Here is a 15,574-nt window from a genome sequence, read left to right on the forward strand (position 1 = left end):
GCAGGGGAGCCGGTCTGGGGAAGCTGGGATCTTTCTCCCGCCCTCCCCTCTGCGCTGCTTCCAGGGCAGCCCCAGGCAGTGGGGTGCTCCATTCCTTTCCACACCGAGGCGCCCAGCTGCCCACTCCACCCATCCCTGGAGGGCATAGAAGGGCCTCAAACATCCAAATCCCACCCAAAACTGAGCCCAGAGGCACCCACTAAACATCTGTGGCCCCACCCAGGGCGGGGCAAGAGGGCACAAGCCCCCCAGTCCAGATGCTGGCGACGGTGTGTGCTGGGCGCAGACCCCGCTTCCTTGAAGACTGAGGGCAGTGCCCCCAATCCCGCTGACCTGCTGTATGTGTGCCTGCCATGGGGGAGGGTGCCAGGAGAGAGGCACTGGGGGTGTCTGAGCAACCCCCACCCCCTGTTGCAGGACTTCAGGGCCACAGGTGCTGCCAAGATGCTCCAGGGCCCCTGCTCCGTGCTCCTGCTCTGGGGAATCCTTGGGGCCATCCAGGCCCAGCAGCAGGAGGTCATCTCACCGGACACTACGGAGAGAAACAACAACTGCCCAGGTGCCAGGGGTCGGGGCCAGGGGCTCTGGGCATTTGGGGGACAGTCGGGACCAGTACCCAGGTGCCAGGGGTCGGGGGCCGGGGACTCTGGGCATTTGTGGGGGCAGTTGGGACCAGTGCCCAGGGGTCGGGGGCCGGGGGCTCTGGGCATTCGGGGGGCAGTGAGGTCAAACCCACAAACAGGCACGGGGCCAGGAAACGGGGCTGTAACAGCAGTCCCTCCTGAGGCTGGCTCATGACGGGTCCTGTGCCCCACAGAGAAGACCGACTGCCCCATCCATGTGTACTTCGTGCTGGACACCTCGGAGAGCGTCGCCATGCAGTCCCCCACGGACATCCTGCTCTTCCACATGAAGCAGTTCGTGCCGCAGTTCATCAGCCAGCTGCAGAACGAGTTCTACCTGGACCAGGTGGCACTGAGCTGGCGCTACGGCGGCCTGCACTTCTCCGACCAGGTGGAGGTGTTCAGCCCACCGGGCAGCGACCGGGCCTCCTTCATCAAGAACCTGCAGGGCATCAGCTCCTTCCGCCGCGGCACCTTCACCGACTGCGCGCTGGCCAACATGACGGAGCAGATCCGGCAGGACCGCAGCAAGGGCACCGTCCACTTCGCCGTGGTCATCACCGACGGCCACGTCACCGGCAGCCCCTGCGGGGGCATCAAGCTGCAGGCCGAGCGGGCCCGCGAGGAGGGCATCCGGCTCTTCGCCGTGGCCCCCAACCAGAACCTGAAGGAGCAGGGCCTGCGGGACATCGCCAGCACGCCGCACGAGCTCTACCGCAACGACTATGCCACCATGCTGCCCGACTCCACCGAGATCGACCAGGACACCATCAACCGCATCATCAAGGTCATGGTGAGCCGCGGGCGGGAGCACCGTCCACCCACTCCAGGCCTCACTTTACCCCTCTGTGAGTGCGGAGGCCGAAGGAGGAAGCCCCGGGCAGGGCCTGGGCCACTCAGGTGTCCCTCCATCCCCACCCAGACTCGAGGTGCAGCCGCCCCAGGTCTCAAGGCGCACAGCTAACCAGCGCGTCTGTCTTTTCTGCAGAAACACGAAGCCTACGGAGAGGTGAGTGGCGCTTCCCTTCCTGCCAGTGCTGGCCGGCAGCTGACCCAGCAGAGATGACCGCGCCGGGCTGCCGACTCCTGGCGCCTCCAGGCTGGAACAGATGAGAGGAGAGGGAGCCACCTGCTCCATGTTGGACCTGAGGCCTTGGAGTCTGGACAAAGGGCTCCCGGCCAAAGCCAGGCTGTTTAGATCCCATGAGGGTCAGCGTTAGGGTCACCCACAGAGCACGTGTTACAAGGAGAGGTCGAGGGTCTGGCCTCCGGGCAGGCGGGATCCATCCACCCTGGACTCTTGAGGCCCGAGCCCAGCCCAGTAGGTCGGGGGAGAAGGAACTGACATCATCGGGGTCCATGACATCCCCACCTCCCTGTGTGTCCCAGCTCCAGCTCTCCGGAAGGGGAGCAGGCATCTGAGATCTCCCCTGTGAGGCTTCCTGCAAAAACGTGCCCTGCCTCAGAATGGCTGCTCACAAACAGTGGTTTCATTGCTGTGAACAAATGGTGCCTCCCTCACCGATGCCCCTTGCTCTTCCGTCCTTTTGTAAAATTTATTCATTTATATTTGTGTTTTTAGAGACAGGGTCTTTCTCTGTCACCTAGGCTGGAGTGCAGTGGTACGATCACAGCTCACTGCAGGCTTGAACTCTGAGGCTCAAGCCATCCTCCCACCTCAGCCTCCCAAGTAGCTGGGACTACAGGCACCTGCCACCACGCCTGGTGTGCACATGTAGTTCCAGCTACTTGGGAGGCTGAGGTGGGAGGATGGCTTTCATATTTTTTTTTTGTAGAGACGGGATCTCACTATGTTGCCCAGCCTGGGCTCTAACTCCTGGCCTCAAGCAGTCCTCCCCGCCTTGGCCTACCAAAATATTGGGATTCCAGGCGTGAGCTGCACCCGGCCTTTCTTCCCTTCTATTTTCTGTCATGGCTTAAGCCAGCCTTGGTTTTCTAAAACTTGCCTAGAACACTTGACTGAGAGCCAAACTCTTTGGCTTGTCCCTGATGGGGGCAGAGCCTCTCAGCACCCCATGTCTGCTCCCTCACCCCCGCCCGGGTTCTCAGGGCATTTCAGCATCTCCTTGGCCCCTGCTGAGGGTCGTGGGCTACACGTTCTGAGACCCTGCCCTGCCACCTGAGGAATGTCCCACCATGCAACCTTCTGTCTCTGCTTTCTCGTTTCAGTGCTACAAGGTGAGCTGCCTGGAAATCCCTGGGCCCCCTGGCCCCAAGGGCTACCGTGGACAGAAGGTAAGATGCCCAGATTGCCCACAGGGTCCGCGCTACCTGTAAGCCCCTGATTTGTTTTGAAATCCACATTTGGCCAGGCGCGGTGACTCATACCTGTAATCCCAGCACTTTGGGAGGCCAAGGCAGGTGGATCACAACGTCAGGAGATCGAGACCATCCTGGCTAACACGGTGAAACCCTGTCTCTACTAAAAATACAAAAATTCGCCGGGCGTAGTGGCCGGCGCCTGTAGTCCCAGCTACGCGGGAGGCTGAGGCAGGAGAATTGCTTGAACCTGGGAAGCGGAGGTTGCAGTGAGCTGAGATCGTGCCACTGCACTCCAGCCTGGGCGACAGAGCGAGACTCCGTCTCAAAAAAAAAAAAAAAAGAAATCCACATTTAAGGCCAGCTGTACCTCAAATTGTCTCAACACTTCTGACCCTGGAGAAACTAAAATTATGATTTGTCTAATTCCTTTTAAATAGTATATTGAGAAAAGCAGAAGCTTGTAAAAAATTATTAAGATAGCCATTAAAATACTTTTGTAAGCAAGCATTCAAGTAAGTAAATAAAATATGAGATGCATTACAATTAGTAATATGATTGCTCATTAATATGAAGGAACCTCTTTTGCGGCTTACTAAATAAGTAGTTTTAGGGAGCCTGGTTTGAATGTCCCCTGCATTTTCCTAACAAACAGAAATCCTTTCAAAACTCACTAACAGAGTATGTGAAACTCCAATAATTCACATCTGTCAAAAATTATAAAGAAAGGCATAGGAGGACAAAGTAGCTTCTAAGGAGATGAAATAAGGAATTGACCATCATAGAGGATGTTATTGCTAAGTAGCTTCGTGTTTTTCTAAATTTGGATAACAGCTGTCTAGACCAGTAGGTATCCGGATGTACTTTCTCCAGGATGAGACATCTCGAGGCTGCAGGTCAAATCTTGCCATCTCCTTCCCTGGCTGTTCCAGTCCTGGTGGCAATGCCTACCCTACCACAGCTGGGAATGAATTTGCCACTTGGGGCAGCCTTGGCTGCACACAGCGGTGCAGTGACCCGTTCTGTTGGGAGGCCACTGGAAGCTGCCACAGGGGTCACTGTGGTTAGAGTTTGAGGGGTGGCAAGGTGCCAAGCGGAACCCAGGACAGGGCACAGCTGCGATGTTCCAGAAGCCTCTGCCCACCTCATCCCCTGCCCTGAGTTTCCTCCCTTTTCTTCCTTTTGACCTCTTAATTCCTCCCCATTCCTCTGCTCCTCTTTGCACTTAAATTGGGAGCATATTAATAAATAGATGAATTTATTTAATAGAGTTCTGTGTCATAGGTTAAAATTTTAATTCCAAGAGAGTGTAACCTTTTATGTGATTTTCTGAAGTCCTAATCTGTCTAAAGTTACTTAGATAAAGGAATTAATCTTTGTAGTGACAGTGACCCAGGCATCGCTGGAGAACCAGAGCCCAGTGTTGGCCACAGTCACAGCCACTGGGTGCAGAAGGGACCCCCCCGGGCCAGGCACCCCCACCCCTAGGGGGCTGTTCTGGCTCCATTTTGGAGGTGGCTTTGTGGGAAGCTTCCCTCAGAGCTGGGAGAAATGGGTCAAAGCAAACCCTTGTCTGACAGAGGCTGGCCCCTTGGGGAGCAGCTGACACCAAGACTTCTCCACTTGGGCAGGGGAATCAGTAACCTTTGCTGTGTCACCTCTCAGAGGAGCTGTGGCAGGGTCCCCAGCTGCCTACCGCCCACCCTACTCTGCCTCGATTTACTCTTTTCTCTGTTGTCTGCTTTTAGGGTGCCAAGGGCAACATGGGTGAGCCGGGAGAGCCTGGCCAGAAGGGAAGACAGGTGAGTGTCCTTGCCCCATGCCCGCCCCACCTGCAGCCCAGCGCCCCAGGGCTGGGCTCACACTGCTGCTTTGTCCTTCACAGGGAGACCCAGGCATCGAAGGCCCCATTGGATTCCCAGGACCCAAGGTGAGTGACCTCGGCCAGGGGCCTGGCTCCACCCTGCGGCCCCAGCACTGCCAGGCAGGCTCCCCCCAGCCCAGCCTCGGCCTCAGCCTCTATGACCTTCCCCCCAGTTACCAAGGAACAGAAGCACCTCGATAACTTGATGGCCGTCCCAAAACCCAGCCTCCAGCCCGACCCAGGGCTCAGCCTCCCCCACAGACTGTTTGTCGAGAACACCAGATGCCAGCGGCCCACCAAGCACTCCCCTCAGCCTACAGGGCCGGCCCTTAACCTGCCTGTGTCTCCGCAGAGCTCCTCACTAATGCCCCTCTCTCCTCCTGCCCCCAGGGCGTTCCTGGCTTCAAAGGAGAGAAGGTGAGGCTCTTGCCCTGACAGACCTCAGACCTGCGCCAGCCTCGGCCCAGACCCACCTCTCGGCGTCCGCCGCAGCCTGTCACTGCTCCTGGGGCACTGGCCTGTCTTTTCTCAGTGGTGGCTTTGGGGGTTCCTGGGGGGTCCTGTGGCCTCGAGTTTGGGCCAAGGGCTTTGCTGCCCCCCAGAAGCAGCAGTGCCCATGGTGCTTTGAGGCACCGAGCTCACTGCGCTGGCTTTCCTCCTACACAGGGTGAATTTGGAGCCGACGGTCGCAAGGTAGGCTGGCTGGGTGGGCGGATCCTCCTTTCTGCTGCTCAGGGCAGAAGGACCGGGGCTAATGGAGTCCCCTCTTCCTTCTCTCCTCAGGGGGCCCTGGCCTGGCTGGCAAGAACGGGACTGACGGACGGAAGGTAGAGGGAGCCTCGGGCTCGCAGCTGGACGGGTCTCACGGAGGCATCCCAGCCTCTGCAGAGCCCCCAGATCCAGCCTGACCTGTCAGCTTACACGTGTGCACACATGAATACACACGCACACACACGTACACACACAAGCACACATGCACAGTACGCACATGCACACATACACACGAGCACAGTACACACATACACGTACACGCACATGCATTGTACACACCCGCACACACATACACATGCACATGCACACACGTGTGCAGATGTACACATACATACCGTGCACACATGCACACATACACGCACATACATACGTGCACATCAGTACACATGCACACGCGCACACGTGCATGCACACATGCACAGTACACACACATGCATGGTACACGCATGTACACACGCACATGCACACACGTGTGCAGATGCAGACATACACATGCACGACACGCACACATGCACAGTACACATGCACACATGCACACACACGCACACACACACGTGCACACGTACACACATGCGCACACACACGCACACGCTCCAGCTCCTGCCACATCCCACTGCCCCACCCAGGGCTTCACCAGCCTGCATTTATTTCGGGGCTGCACATCCCAGCTTGGGGCAGCTCCACAGCTGCACACAAAGGCCAACAACAAGCTTGCCCCCTCCCAGGTCGAACCACAGGAGCGCCCCTCCCACTCCTTCCATGGCTCCCCGTGGGAACATTCTCTGTGCCCAGGGAGCTCTGCCCTCAGGGCCTCTGGGAGGCAGCCTGGGCTGAGGAGTAGCCAGGGATGGCCTGTTCCTGCACAACGGCCACTCTGCCTCCCCGGAGACAGCTCCACAGCAGCCGTGGCCTCATGTGGGCACCCGTGTGCCAGGAGGAGAGCGCTGCAGCCCTGAGGGGCAGAACCAGGAGGGCCGTGTCTCGGTTGTTGGCACACACGGACCCCAGAACCCCGCCCTGAGACTCCTCCTGCCCCCTTCTCCTTCAGGGCAAGCTGGGGCGCATCGGACCTCCTGGCTGCAAGGGAGACCCCGGAAACCGGGTAAGGGCCATTTGCACCCCTCCTTCAGCCTCGGCCCAGGAGGTGTGGGTGCCTGACCGGGCAGGAGGGTGGTTGCTGCTGCAGTTGGAGCGTGGGTTCTCCCGGCCGCCCAGCACCCCCAGCCCAGCATTCTGCTGGGTCGGAGTCACGTGAGGAATTCCCCCTGGGAGCTCCTGGCGGATCCCCGTGGCCTGGAGACCTGATGCGTCCCAAGTTTCGGTGTCACTGGGCTCCATCTCCCTGAGCAGCAGATCCAGGCCTGGCCTCTCGGTCACTGAGCCTGGGGCCTCACAGCGAGGGCGGGAGGTGCCTCCCGGGCTGGGATAATGGAGCACTCGGGCCCTGGCTCATGGGGAGAACCTCACCCGCTGTGTGCCGAGCTCCACCTCTCACTCCTGTCTCAGGGCCCCGACGGTTACCCGGGGGAAGCAGGGAGTCCAGGGGAGCGAGGAGACCAAGGTGGCAAGGTAAGTGGCCTTGTCAAGGTGCCGGCCGGGGCAGGTGGGGTCACCGGCTTCCAGGGGCCTCCCTGCCCCCCGAGAGGGGCCTCCTGGAGGCAGCCCCAACTGAGAAGCTGAGCAGAGAGGGCCTTTCCTGAAACACTGGTCAGTGAGGAGCCAATGGCGGTGGGATGTGGTGGAGGGTACCCTGCCCGTTGCTTCCTCAGCTTGCTTCTAACCAGGGCTGCACGTCCGGCTTGGGGCAGCTCCACCACTGCCCACCTGGGCCTCAGCAACAAACCTACCTCCTCTCAGGTGGAGCCCCAAGGAGCCCCACCCACACCTCCTGGAGCTCCCCATGGGAACGTTTGTGCCATGGGGGCTCTGCCCTCCTGGGCCGCCTGCAGTGTTGCCCCATCCCTGGCGGCCCCAGGATCCCCAAGGGCTTTTCTCTGGGAGCTTGGCACTTGGACCCAGGGCTTCCCACTTTCTGTCCACCTTCCCTCAGCCCAAGCCCAAGTTTGGCTGAGTCCCTGTGCAGATGCACAGGTGTCCTGCCCGTGACACACACTCTGCCCTCAGCTGGCACAGAGGCTCCAGCAGCCCCCAGCCAGCATCTGGCATCCCAGGTGCCCCGCGGACGTCAGGGAGATGCAGTCCCAAGCCTGACCATGGGTCCTGCCCCACCAGTGGGCATCCTGCACCCCCTTCCCCTGCCAAAAGACATGAGGCTGATTCTGCAAACCCTTCCAGGGGGACCCTGGCCGCCCAGGACGCAGAGGGCCCCCGGGAGAAATCGGGGCCAAGGGAAGCAAGGTGAGTCCCTCTGCCTCTTCGCCTGCAGTTGAGCTGGCCACACTCACACCCATGGCCCAGATGGATGGTCACGCTGGCCACTGTCTCTGCTGTCACCACGGTGCCCCATTGGGCTCTGGGGACACGGGGAGGGACAGGAAGGACAGGCCACGTGCCCTGAGCCACCAGCCCCTCTGACCTGTGCCCTCCTCACGAGGCTGAACAAGCTCCAGGGGACCCTGCAGGGCCCCCACGTGCCTGGCAAGCGGATTCCGCTGGAGGCAGTAGGGGCCCCACCCCACACACCATACAGGCATGGCCAGGCCTCAGGGCCCCTGCCTCTGGGTGACTGTGCTGTCCCCTCCTTCCTCAGGGGTATCAAGGCAACAACGGAGCCCCAGGAAGTCCTGGTGTGAAAGGAGCCAAGGGCGGGCCCGGGCCCCGCGGACCCAAAGGCGAGCCGGTGAGTCCCTCCTGCCCCTGCCTCAGGGCCCCGCTCTGGGCATTCTCCTTGCAGCTTGAGGAGGACCATGGGGGAGGGCACCTGGGCTGTAGGCAGGACCCCTGCTGGCAAGGCACAGCCAGGCCCCCATCCTCCTGAGAGGTGGACCCCGACCACCCCACGGGACCCCCCAGGGCTGAACTTAGACGGGAGGCCCAGGCAGGTCCTCCATGGTGTTCCCTAAACCCAGCACCAGCTGCCCAGGGCATCCTGTGAGGGCTTGGCAGGGCCTGTCCCAGTGCTGACCACTCCAAGGGGACTCTGTCTGAGCACAGGGCCTGCCTGGGAGTGACCACGGTGACTGGATGGCACCAGGTCCCCGCCGGGCCCCAGCCCATCACCTAAAACGCCACTCACCAGACATCCAACTCCACTTGGAGCCTCCCCAGATCATTCCTAAATCCTCGGCATGGGTGGGACCGACCCAGCAAAGGGATGAGGCTGGCAGCAGAGCCACCGGCGCAGGCTGAGGCCTTTGGGAAGCAGCCCGGGGATCGAGGTCCCAGGTCCCCAAGCCAGAGCCCTCCTGTAGAGAAGGAGCATCAGACCCGGCACAGCCCCCACCCTCCAGGAGCTCTGTGCTTGGACTCAGCCCCCTCCCTCACCCACATGCCTGTTCTCTGCAGGGGCGCAGGGGAGACCCCGGCACCAAGGGCAGCCCAGGCAGCGACGGCCCCAAGGGGGAGAAGGTGAGTCCTCGTGTGGAGGCGCCGCGGGGTCTCACTGTGGTGCCCATGGGCCCTGCTGATGAGGGCCCAACCCCATTCCTCCTGGAGAACAACAGAACTCCAGGGCCTCACCCTCCAGAGTTCACTCCCTGCAGAGTCTGGGAACGCAGCCTTGAGATCCCCACACCCCATTCTCTGCTGAGGGAGCTTCACCACCCGCCCAGGCACACCCCACACAGCTGTGCAGGCACCGCTCACCCCCGGCCCACTGAGGCACAGGCACATGACCTCAGGGGTGATGCTGAAGGGCTGTGCGGCAAAACCCTGGCCACCAGCTCCCCTCGACATCAGGTGAAGGGGCTTTCTCCCGGGAAGCGGACAAGGTCCTACCCACGTGTGTGTGGCCTCAGGGGGACCGAGAGACCCCGTGCTCAGAGCGGCAGCTACAGGCACCAGGAAGGAGCTGTGGGTGAAACAGGCGACTGTTGTATGTCCCCCTGGACAGACGGGGGTCTTCCTCCCAGGTCCCCTTCCCCAACCCCCGGCCACACCCGCCTCTCACGTGGGACCCAGGCTGGAGGCCTCAGCTGAGACCCATGGGGCCTCCTTTCCTTTCCCACAGGGGACCCTGGCCCTGAGGGGCCCCGTGGCCTGGCTGGAGAAGTTGGCAACAAAGGAGCCAAGGTAGGGGAGCAGGGGAGCTGCACCCCAAATTAGGGGATCTGAGGAGGGCTGCACCCCGAGGTAGGGGATCCGAGGGGGGCTGTACCCCGAGGTATGGGATCCGAGGGGGGCTGCACCCCAAGGTAGGGGACCCAGGTGGGTGCTGCACCCCAAGGTAAGGGGGGGCCAAGGGTGGCTGCACCCCAAGGTAGGATGGCCAGGGGACTATACCCCAAGGTAGGGGACCCAGGTGAGGGCTGCCACCCAAGGTAGGGGACCCAGGCAGGGACTACACCCCAAGGGAGGGGACCCAGGTGAGGGCTGCCACCCAAGGTAGGGGACCCAGGCAGGGGCTGTACCCCAAGGGAGGGGACCCAGGCAGGGACTGCACCCCAAGGGAGGGGACCCAGGTGAGGGCTGCCACCCAAGGTGGGGTGCTTAGGCAGGGGCTGCACCAAGAGCCCGGCCTCCTCCACTCAGTGTGGTCAGGGCTGAAGGTCAAGTGGAGCCACAACCTCCAGGAGCGTCACAGGGGCCGGGGCCAGACCCGTCTTCCCCCCGAGGCCCTGCAGTGTCCACGGGATTGATACTGGGGTCTCCAGCGTGCCACTGTCAGTCAAGAGAACCCCAAACTCCTCCCCTTTCTTCCAGGGAGACCGAGGCTTGCCTGGACCCAGAGGCCCCCAGGGAGCTCTTGGGGAGCCTGGAAATCAGGTCAGTGTGGGACACCTGTGCCCTCTGACCCCATGGCTAGAGGTGGGGCCCCTGTGCCCTCTGACCCCACAGTCCATGCCCTCTTTGTGGCACCACTTGGGTCTCCCTGTCCATGTGGGGACAGGCTAGAGCTAGCCACTGTCCCCACAGCAAACCCAGGCAGCAGGGCCTGGCCTCAGAAGCCAGGACCTGCTTCCCTAGACCCCGAGTACCTCATACCCACCCTCAGCCCCAGACCCCCGTCCTGCCCTGAAGGACCCAGGTTGGGGAGTCAGGGGCAAGGTGGTGGGCCTGAGAGCCTGGATGGGCCACAGGGAGAGGAAGAGCTGGGACCCTCAAGACAGGGGTCCACGGCCCCCACAGGCAGCAGGAGGAGCTGGGGCCATGTGGCCTGGTGGTCAGGGCTGGACAGGGCATGTCAGGTGACCCCCGGGCATGGCCAGTCCCTGCCTGTGCTGACTCCTGAATTTCTCTCCTGCCCTCAGGGATCTCGGGGAGACCCCGGTGATGCAGGACCCCGTGGAGACTCAGGACAGCCAGGCCCCAAGGTACGTGCCCCTCCTCCAGCAGGATGTGTTGGTGGTTCAGGGCAGCTGCCTGAGGAGCAGGACGTGGGGCCGGCCTGGGGGACCTTGTTGCCGGCAGACGTGCCTCAGGCTGGGCCTGTGCCTCCTGTTCTCAGCTCTAGAGTGAGGGGATGCCTCCGGGGTCCAGGAAGCCCCCCTGGCTCCCCTCTTCAGCAGTGACCCTTGGGTGTGGGTGGCACAACCTTCCTGAGGCAGGGCCTGAGGGCAGCCACGTGGCCTGAGCAAGGTCCTCCCCCCATGTGGGCAGGCTCCTGGGTCTCTAGGCACATCCAGCCCCCACTGGAGGTGGACAGGGCGAGGTTGGCCCTGCCAGGCCCCTGCTCACAGCCAGCCCTGGACGGCACCCCTAGCCCACTTCCACCCCACTGTGCACCTTGGACCCTGTTGAGCACAGCCCCCCAGCCCCACCCTGTCCTATGACCATGCTGACCGACTCAACGTCCTCCTCCAGGGAGACCCCGGCAGGCCTGGATTCAGCTACCCAGGACCCCGAGGAGCACCCGTGAGTCACAGCCTGGGATGGCAGCCCCCAGGAGTGGGTGGACATTGTCCCAAGGGCCCTGAAGGTTCCCAGTAGTTCCCTCAAGGCCTCCTGTGCAGAAGAAAGTGTGAGGTCCCTCCTGCGGGACAGAGTGGTGAGAAGGCCCTGGGTGACTCAGCGAAGGACAGGTCCAGCCCAGCATCAGGAGAAGAGTGCAGCTCAGAACGCAGCACGGTGGCCTCACCCAGAGTGTGAATGAGTGAGGGAGGGAAACGGGGCTGCAGAAAGCTGCCCAGAGGGACGAAGGAGCGCTGGGATCTGAGGCTGAGTCACCCTGGCTTCTGTTTGCTTCACAGGGAGAAAAAGGCGAGCCCGGCCCACGCGGCCCCGAGGTACATGTGGGTCCTGGCCACCTGTGCCCACCCAGGGTGGGGGTCTGCACGCCCATCCACTATTGCTGGGAACACAGTGCCCACCGTCACTGACAGGACCGTCCCTGTCTTGGGGTGGTCCTGGCTCCCCAAGGCCCAGCCATGCCACCTATGCTGAGCTCTAGGGGGAGCTATCGGCCACTGGCTGGTCGCTTTCCAACCAAACTTCAGGCTTTGCCAAAAAAACCACATAGATGTTCCCATTTAAAGGACCCCAAAATGCCACATCGATTTTTCCACATAAAAATCTCACTGGTGTTCCCGGTAAGAGACAGCTCCTCTGTCCCAGGCTAACATGTGTCCCCTGTCACAGGGAGGCCGAGGCGACTTTGGCTTGAAAGGAGAACCTGGGAGGAAAGGAGAGAAAGGAGAGCCTGTGAGTGTCACCGTCCCGAAGCCCACAGCAGCTGGGCAGAGGCAGGGAGGGGCCCTGAGGCTGAGCGTGTGCATCTAAAAGTATGGGAGGACGCCAGGCAGCTTGGCCCCAGCCATGAGCACCACCCCCACCTTCCTGAAGAGGATGGCTGGCTCGGGGGCCCCTCCCTCCACCTACCCACCCTCACTTCCAGCGTCCCCCAGGGTCCCCTCCCCAGTATCCCCCACAGCATCCCCTGAAGGATACCCTCCCCAGTGATGCCCCAACAACATTCCCCCAGGGTCCCATCCCCAGCATCCCCCCACACAGCATCCCCCACAAGGGTCCCCTCCCTAGTGACCCCTCCACAACATCCCCCCACAACATCCCCACCAGGGTCCCCTCCCCAGCAACCCCAACACAGAGTCCCTCCCCCCAAAGATGCCTCCACATAGCATCCCCCTCAGAGTTCCCACACCCAGCATTCCCCAAGGGTCCCCTCCCCAATGTCCCACACACATAATCCCCTCCCCAGCGTACTCCCCACAGATATCCCCAGCAGGCGCTCTGTGCCTCCGAATCCCTAGCCTGGCCAAGGGTTTAACCAGGGCTGCAGACTGGTCTGGAACTGAGTGAGCACAAAACAAGGGATGGATAATGATGGATGGATGGGCAAGCGGATGGGGGTAGGCGGATGGATGGATGGATGCATGGATGGATGGGTGATGGTTAGATGAGTGAATAGATGAGTGGGTGGATAGACGATGGATGGACGGATGGATGGATAGGTGGGTGAGTGAGTGGATAGATGAGTGGGTGGATAGAGGATGGATTGCTGGGTGGGTGGGTGGATGGATGGAGAAGTGGACACATGGGTGAATGAGCAGATATATGGGTGAGTGAGTGGGTGGATGGATGGGTGAGTGGGTGGATGGATGGACAGGTGGATGAATGAGTAGATGGGTGGGTGGATGATGGATGGGTGGATAGATGGATGGGGGATGGATGGTTAGGTGGGTGGGTGGGTGGATGGATGGATGGGTGAGTGGGTGGGTGGGTGGGTGGATGAGTGGATGGATGGATGGATAGGTGGATACATGGGTGAATGAGTAGATGTATGGGCGAGTGAGTGGATGGATGATGGATGGGGATGGATGGTTAGGTGGATAGGTGGGTGAATGAGTAGATGGATGGGTGAGTGGGTGAGTGGGTGGGTGGGTGGATGGATGGATGGATGAGTAAATGGACGGATGAATGGGTGGGTGGAGGGGATAAGTGGGTGGATGGATGGGTGGGTGGATGGATAGATGGGTGAGTGAGTGGATGGAAGATGGGTGGGTAGACAGAGGATGGATGGTTAGTGGATGAATGGATGGATGGGTGAGTGGATGGGTGGGCATGGAGTTGGTGAGTACATGATAATGGGGTGGAATAGCCATGGATTGGAATGAGCTGTTTTGGCTGCCATTTCTGGGACACCCAGCTCTGCCAGGCCGCTACCCCTCTGGTGGGCCAGGCTCTGACGAAGGCAGGACCCGTGGTTGGGGACAGAACAGGGGGGCCCTGCGGTGTGCGGAGACTGTCCCTGTGGCCACTGAAGCCCACCTGTCCTTGTTCCTTCTCAGGCGGATCCTGGTCCCCCTGGTGAGCCAGGCCCTCGGGGGCCAAGAGGAGTCCCAGGACCCGAGGTAGGTGGCTGGCCAGTCCCCATGCCCTCCAACCCCTGGCCTGCCAGGCCAACGCGCACCCAAGCCTGGTGGTTCCGCCCACGGCAGACCCATGTATCAGTGGGCAGTGGCCTGGAAGAGACTCAGCCGCCCAGCCTTGGCACCAGGGTCTCAGCCTCATCCTTCCTTCCCCAGGGTGAGCCCGGCCCCCCTGGAGACCCTGGCCTCACGGTAGGTGTCACATGGGGCAGAACCAGTGTCCTTCTCCTGCCAAAACTAGACACCAAGAGCAGCAGGGGTGGGGGGAGGTCAGCAGGGGAAGGTCAGCGGGTAAGGTCAGAGAGCAAGATCAGTGGAGGAGGTCAGAGGGCAAGCTTGGGGGGGAGAGGAGGGTGGCAGCAAGGGTGGCAGGGACAGGACCCACCAGCCTCCCCGCATGGCTGCCTCCACACATGGGCTGGAATGTCCCGGGGCCCCCGGGCCAGGACCTTGCTGTGGAAACTCTTCTGGGGCCCTGGGGGGACTGCCCTGCCTGCCGTGTGCATTGCAGGAGTGTGACGTCATGACCTACGTGAGGGAGACCTGCGGGTGCTGCGGTGAGGCACTGCCCACGGCGGGTTGGGGCCCATGCACCGGGTGGAGGGCGGGAGTGCGGCAGGGCTGGGTCACCGCTGGGTCCCGCATGTGCGCCTGCCCTAGGGTCTGAGGTCTCCCCGGTGCCCCCCGATGACCCTGCCACCCCCTAGACTGCGAGAAGCGCTGTGGTGCCCTGGACGTGGTCTTCGTCATCGACAGCTCCGAGAGCATTGGGTACACCAACTTCACGCTGGAGAAGAACTTCGTCATCAACGTGGTCAACAGGCTGGGCGCCATTGCTAAGGACCCCAAGTCCGAGACAGGTCAGCAGGGCGGGGGCGGGCCGCAGCATGGCAGGGGGCCGGGCGGGGCGTGGGAGGTGATGAGATGGGAGAAGTCCAGACGTGTCCTCCGAGGGCCTCTGCGTGGCTGGGAATGCCCCAGACCCCGCGGCCTCCGGCGACGCCCTCACGTCTGCGGCTCGCAGGGACGCGTGTGGGCGTGGTGCAGTACAGCCATGAGGGCACCTTCGAGGCCATCCAGCTGGACGATGAGCGTATCGACTCCCTGTCAAGCTTCAAGGAGGCTGTCAGAACCTCGAGTGGATTGCGGGCGGCACCTGGACACCCTCGGCCCTCAAGTTGCCTACGACCGCCCTCATCAAGGAGAGCCGGCGCCAGAAGACACGCGTGTTTGCGGTGGTCATCACGGACGGGCGCCACGACCCTCGGGACGATGACCTCAACCTGCGGGCGCTGTGCGACCGTGATGTCACAGTGACGGCCATCGGCATCGGGACATTTCCACGAGAAGCACGAGAGCGAGAACCTCTACTCCATCGCCTGCGACAAGCCGCAGCAGGTGCGCAACATGACGCTGTTCTCCGACCTGGTCGCCGAGAAGTTCATCGATGACATGGAGGACGTCCTCTGCCCGGGTGAGCGTGTGGGCGCAGGGCAGTCGGCCGAGGAGCAGCAGGCTCCAGCCGCTGTCTAGCGTGAGCCCCAGGGATACCCCTCACCTGAGGGACAAATGTGCAGCCCAGGATACTGGGC

The 15,574-nt window shown here is 61.6% G+C and overlaps 1 protein-coding gene across 1 annotated transcript; it reads left to right on the forward strand.

Moving 5' to 3' along the window:
- Window positions 1–419: 419 nt before the first annotated feature.
- LOC115834119 (collagen alpha-2(VI) chain-like) lies at window positions 420–15,515 on the forward strand. Its single transcript, XM_030808877.1, is given in 27 exon segments — window positions 420–559; window positions 818–1,416; window positions 1,612–1,632; window positions 2,814–2,879; window positions 4,652–4,705; window positions 4,789–4,833; window positions 5,158–5,184; window positions 5,434–5,473; window positions 5,551–5,594; window positions 6,587–6,640; window positions 7,045–7,107; window positions 7,834–7,896; window positions 8,249–8,338; window positions 9,004–9,094; window positions 9,668–9,729; window positions 10,360–10,422; window positions 10,908–10,970; window positions 11,461–11,511; window positions 11,847–11,882; window positions 12,235–12,297; window positions 13,902–13,964; window positions 14,139–14,174; window positions 14,494–14,539; window positions 14,690–14,842; window positions 15,007–15,108; window positions 15,111–15,318; window positions 15,320–15,515. Coding segments are annotated over 27 exon segments (2,514 nt in total). The 5' UTR covers window positions 420–444.
- Window positions 15,516–15,574: the final 59 nt, after the last annotated feature.

This window comes from Nomascus leucogenys, unplaced genomic scaffold (assembly GCF_006542625.1).
Source record: "Nomascus leucogenys isolate Asia unplaced genomic scaffold, Asia_NLE_v1 000783F_92894_qpd_obj, whole genome shotgun sequence".
NCBI classification, from domain to species: Eukaryota; Metazoa; Chordata; class Mammalia; order Primates; family Hylobatidae; genus Nomascus; species Nomascus leucogenys.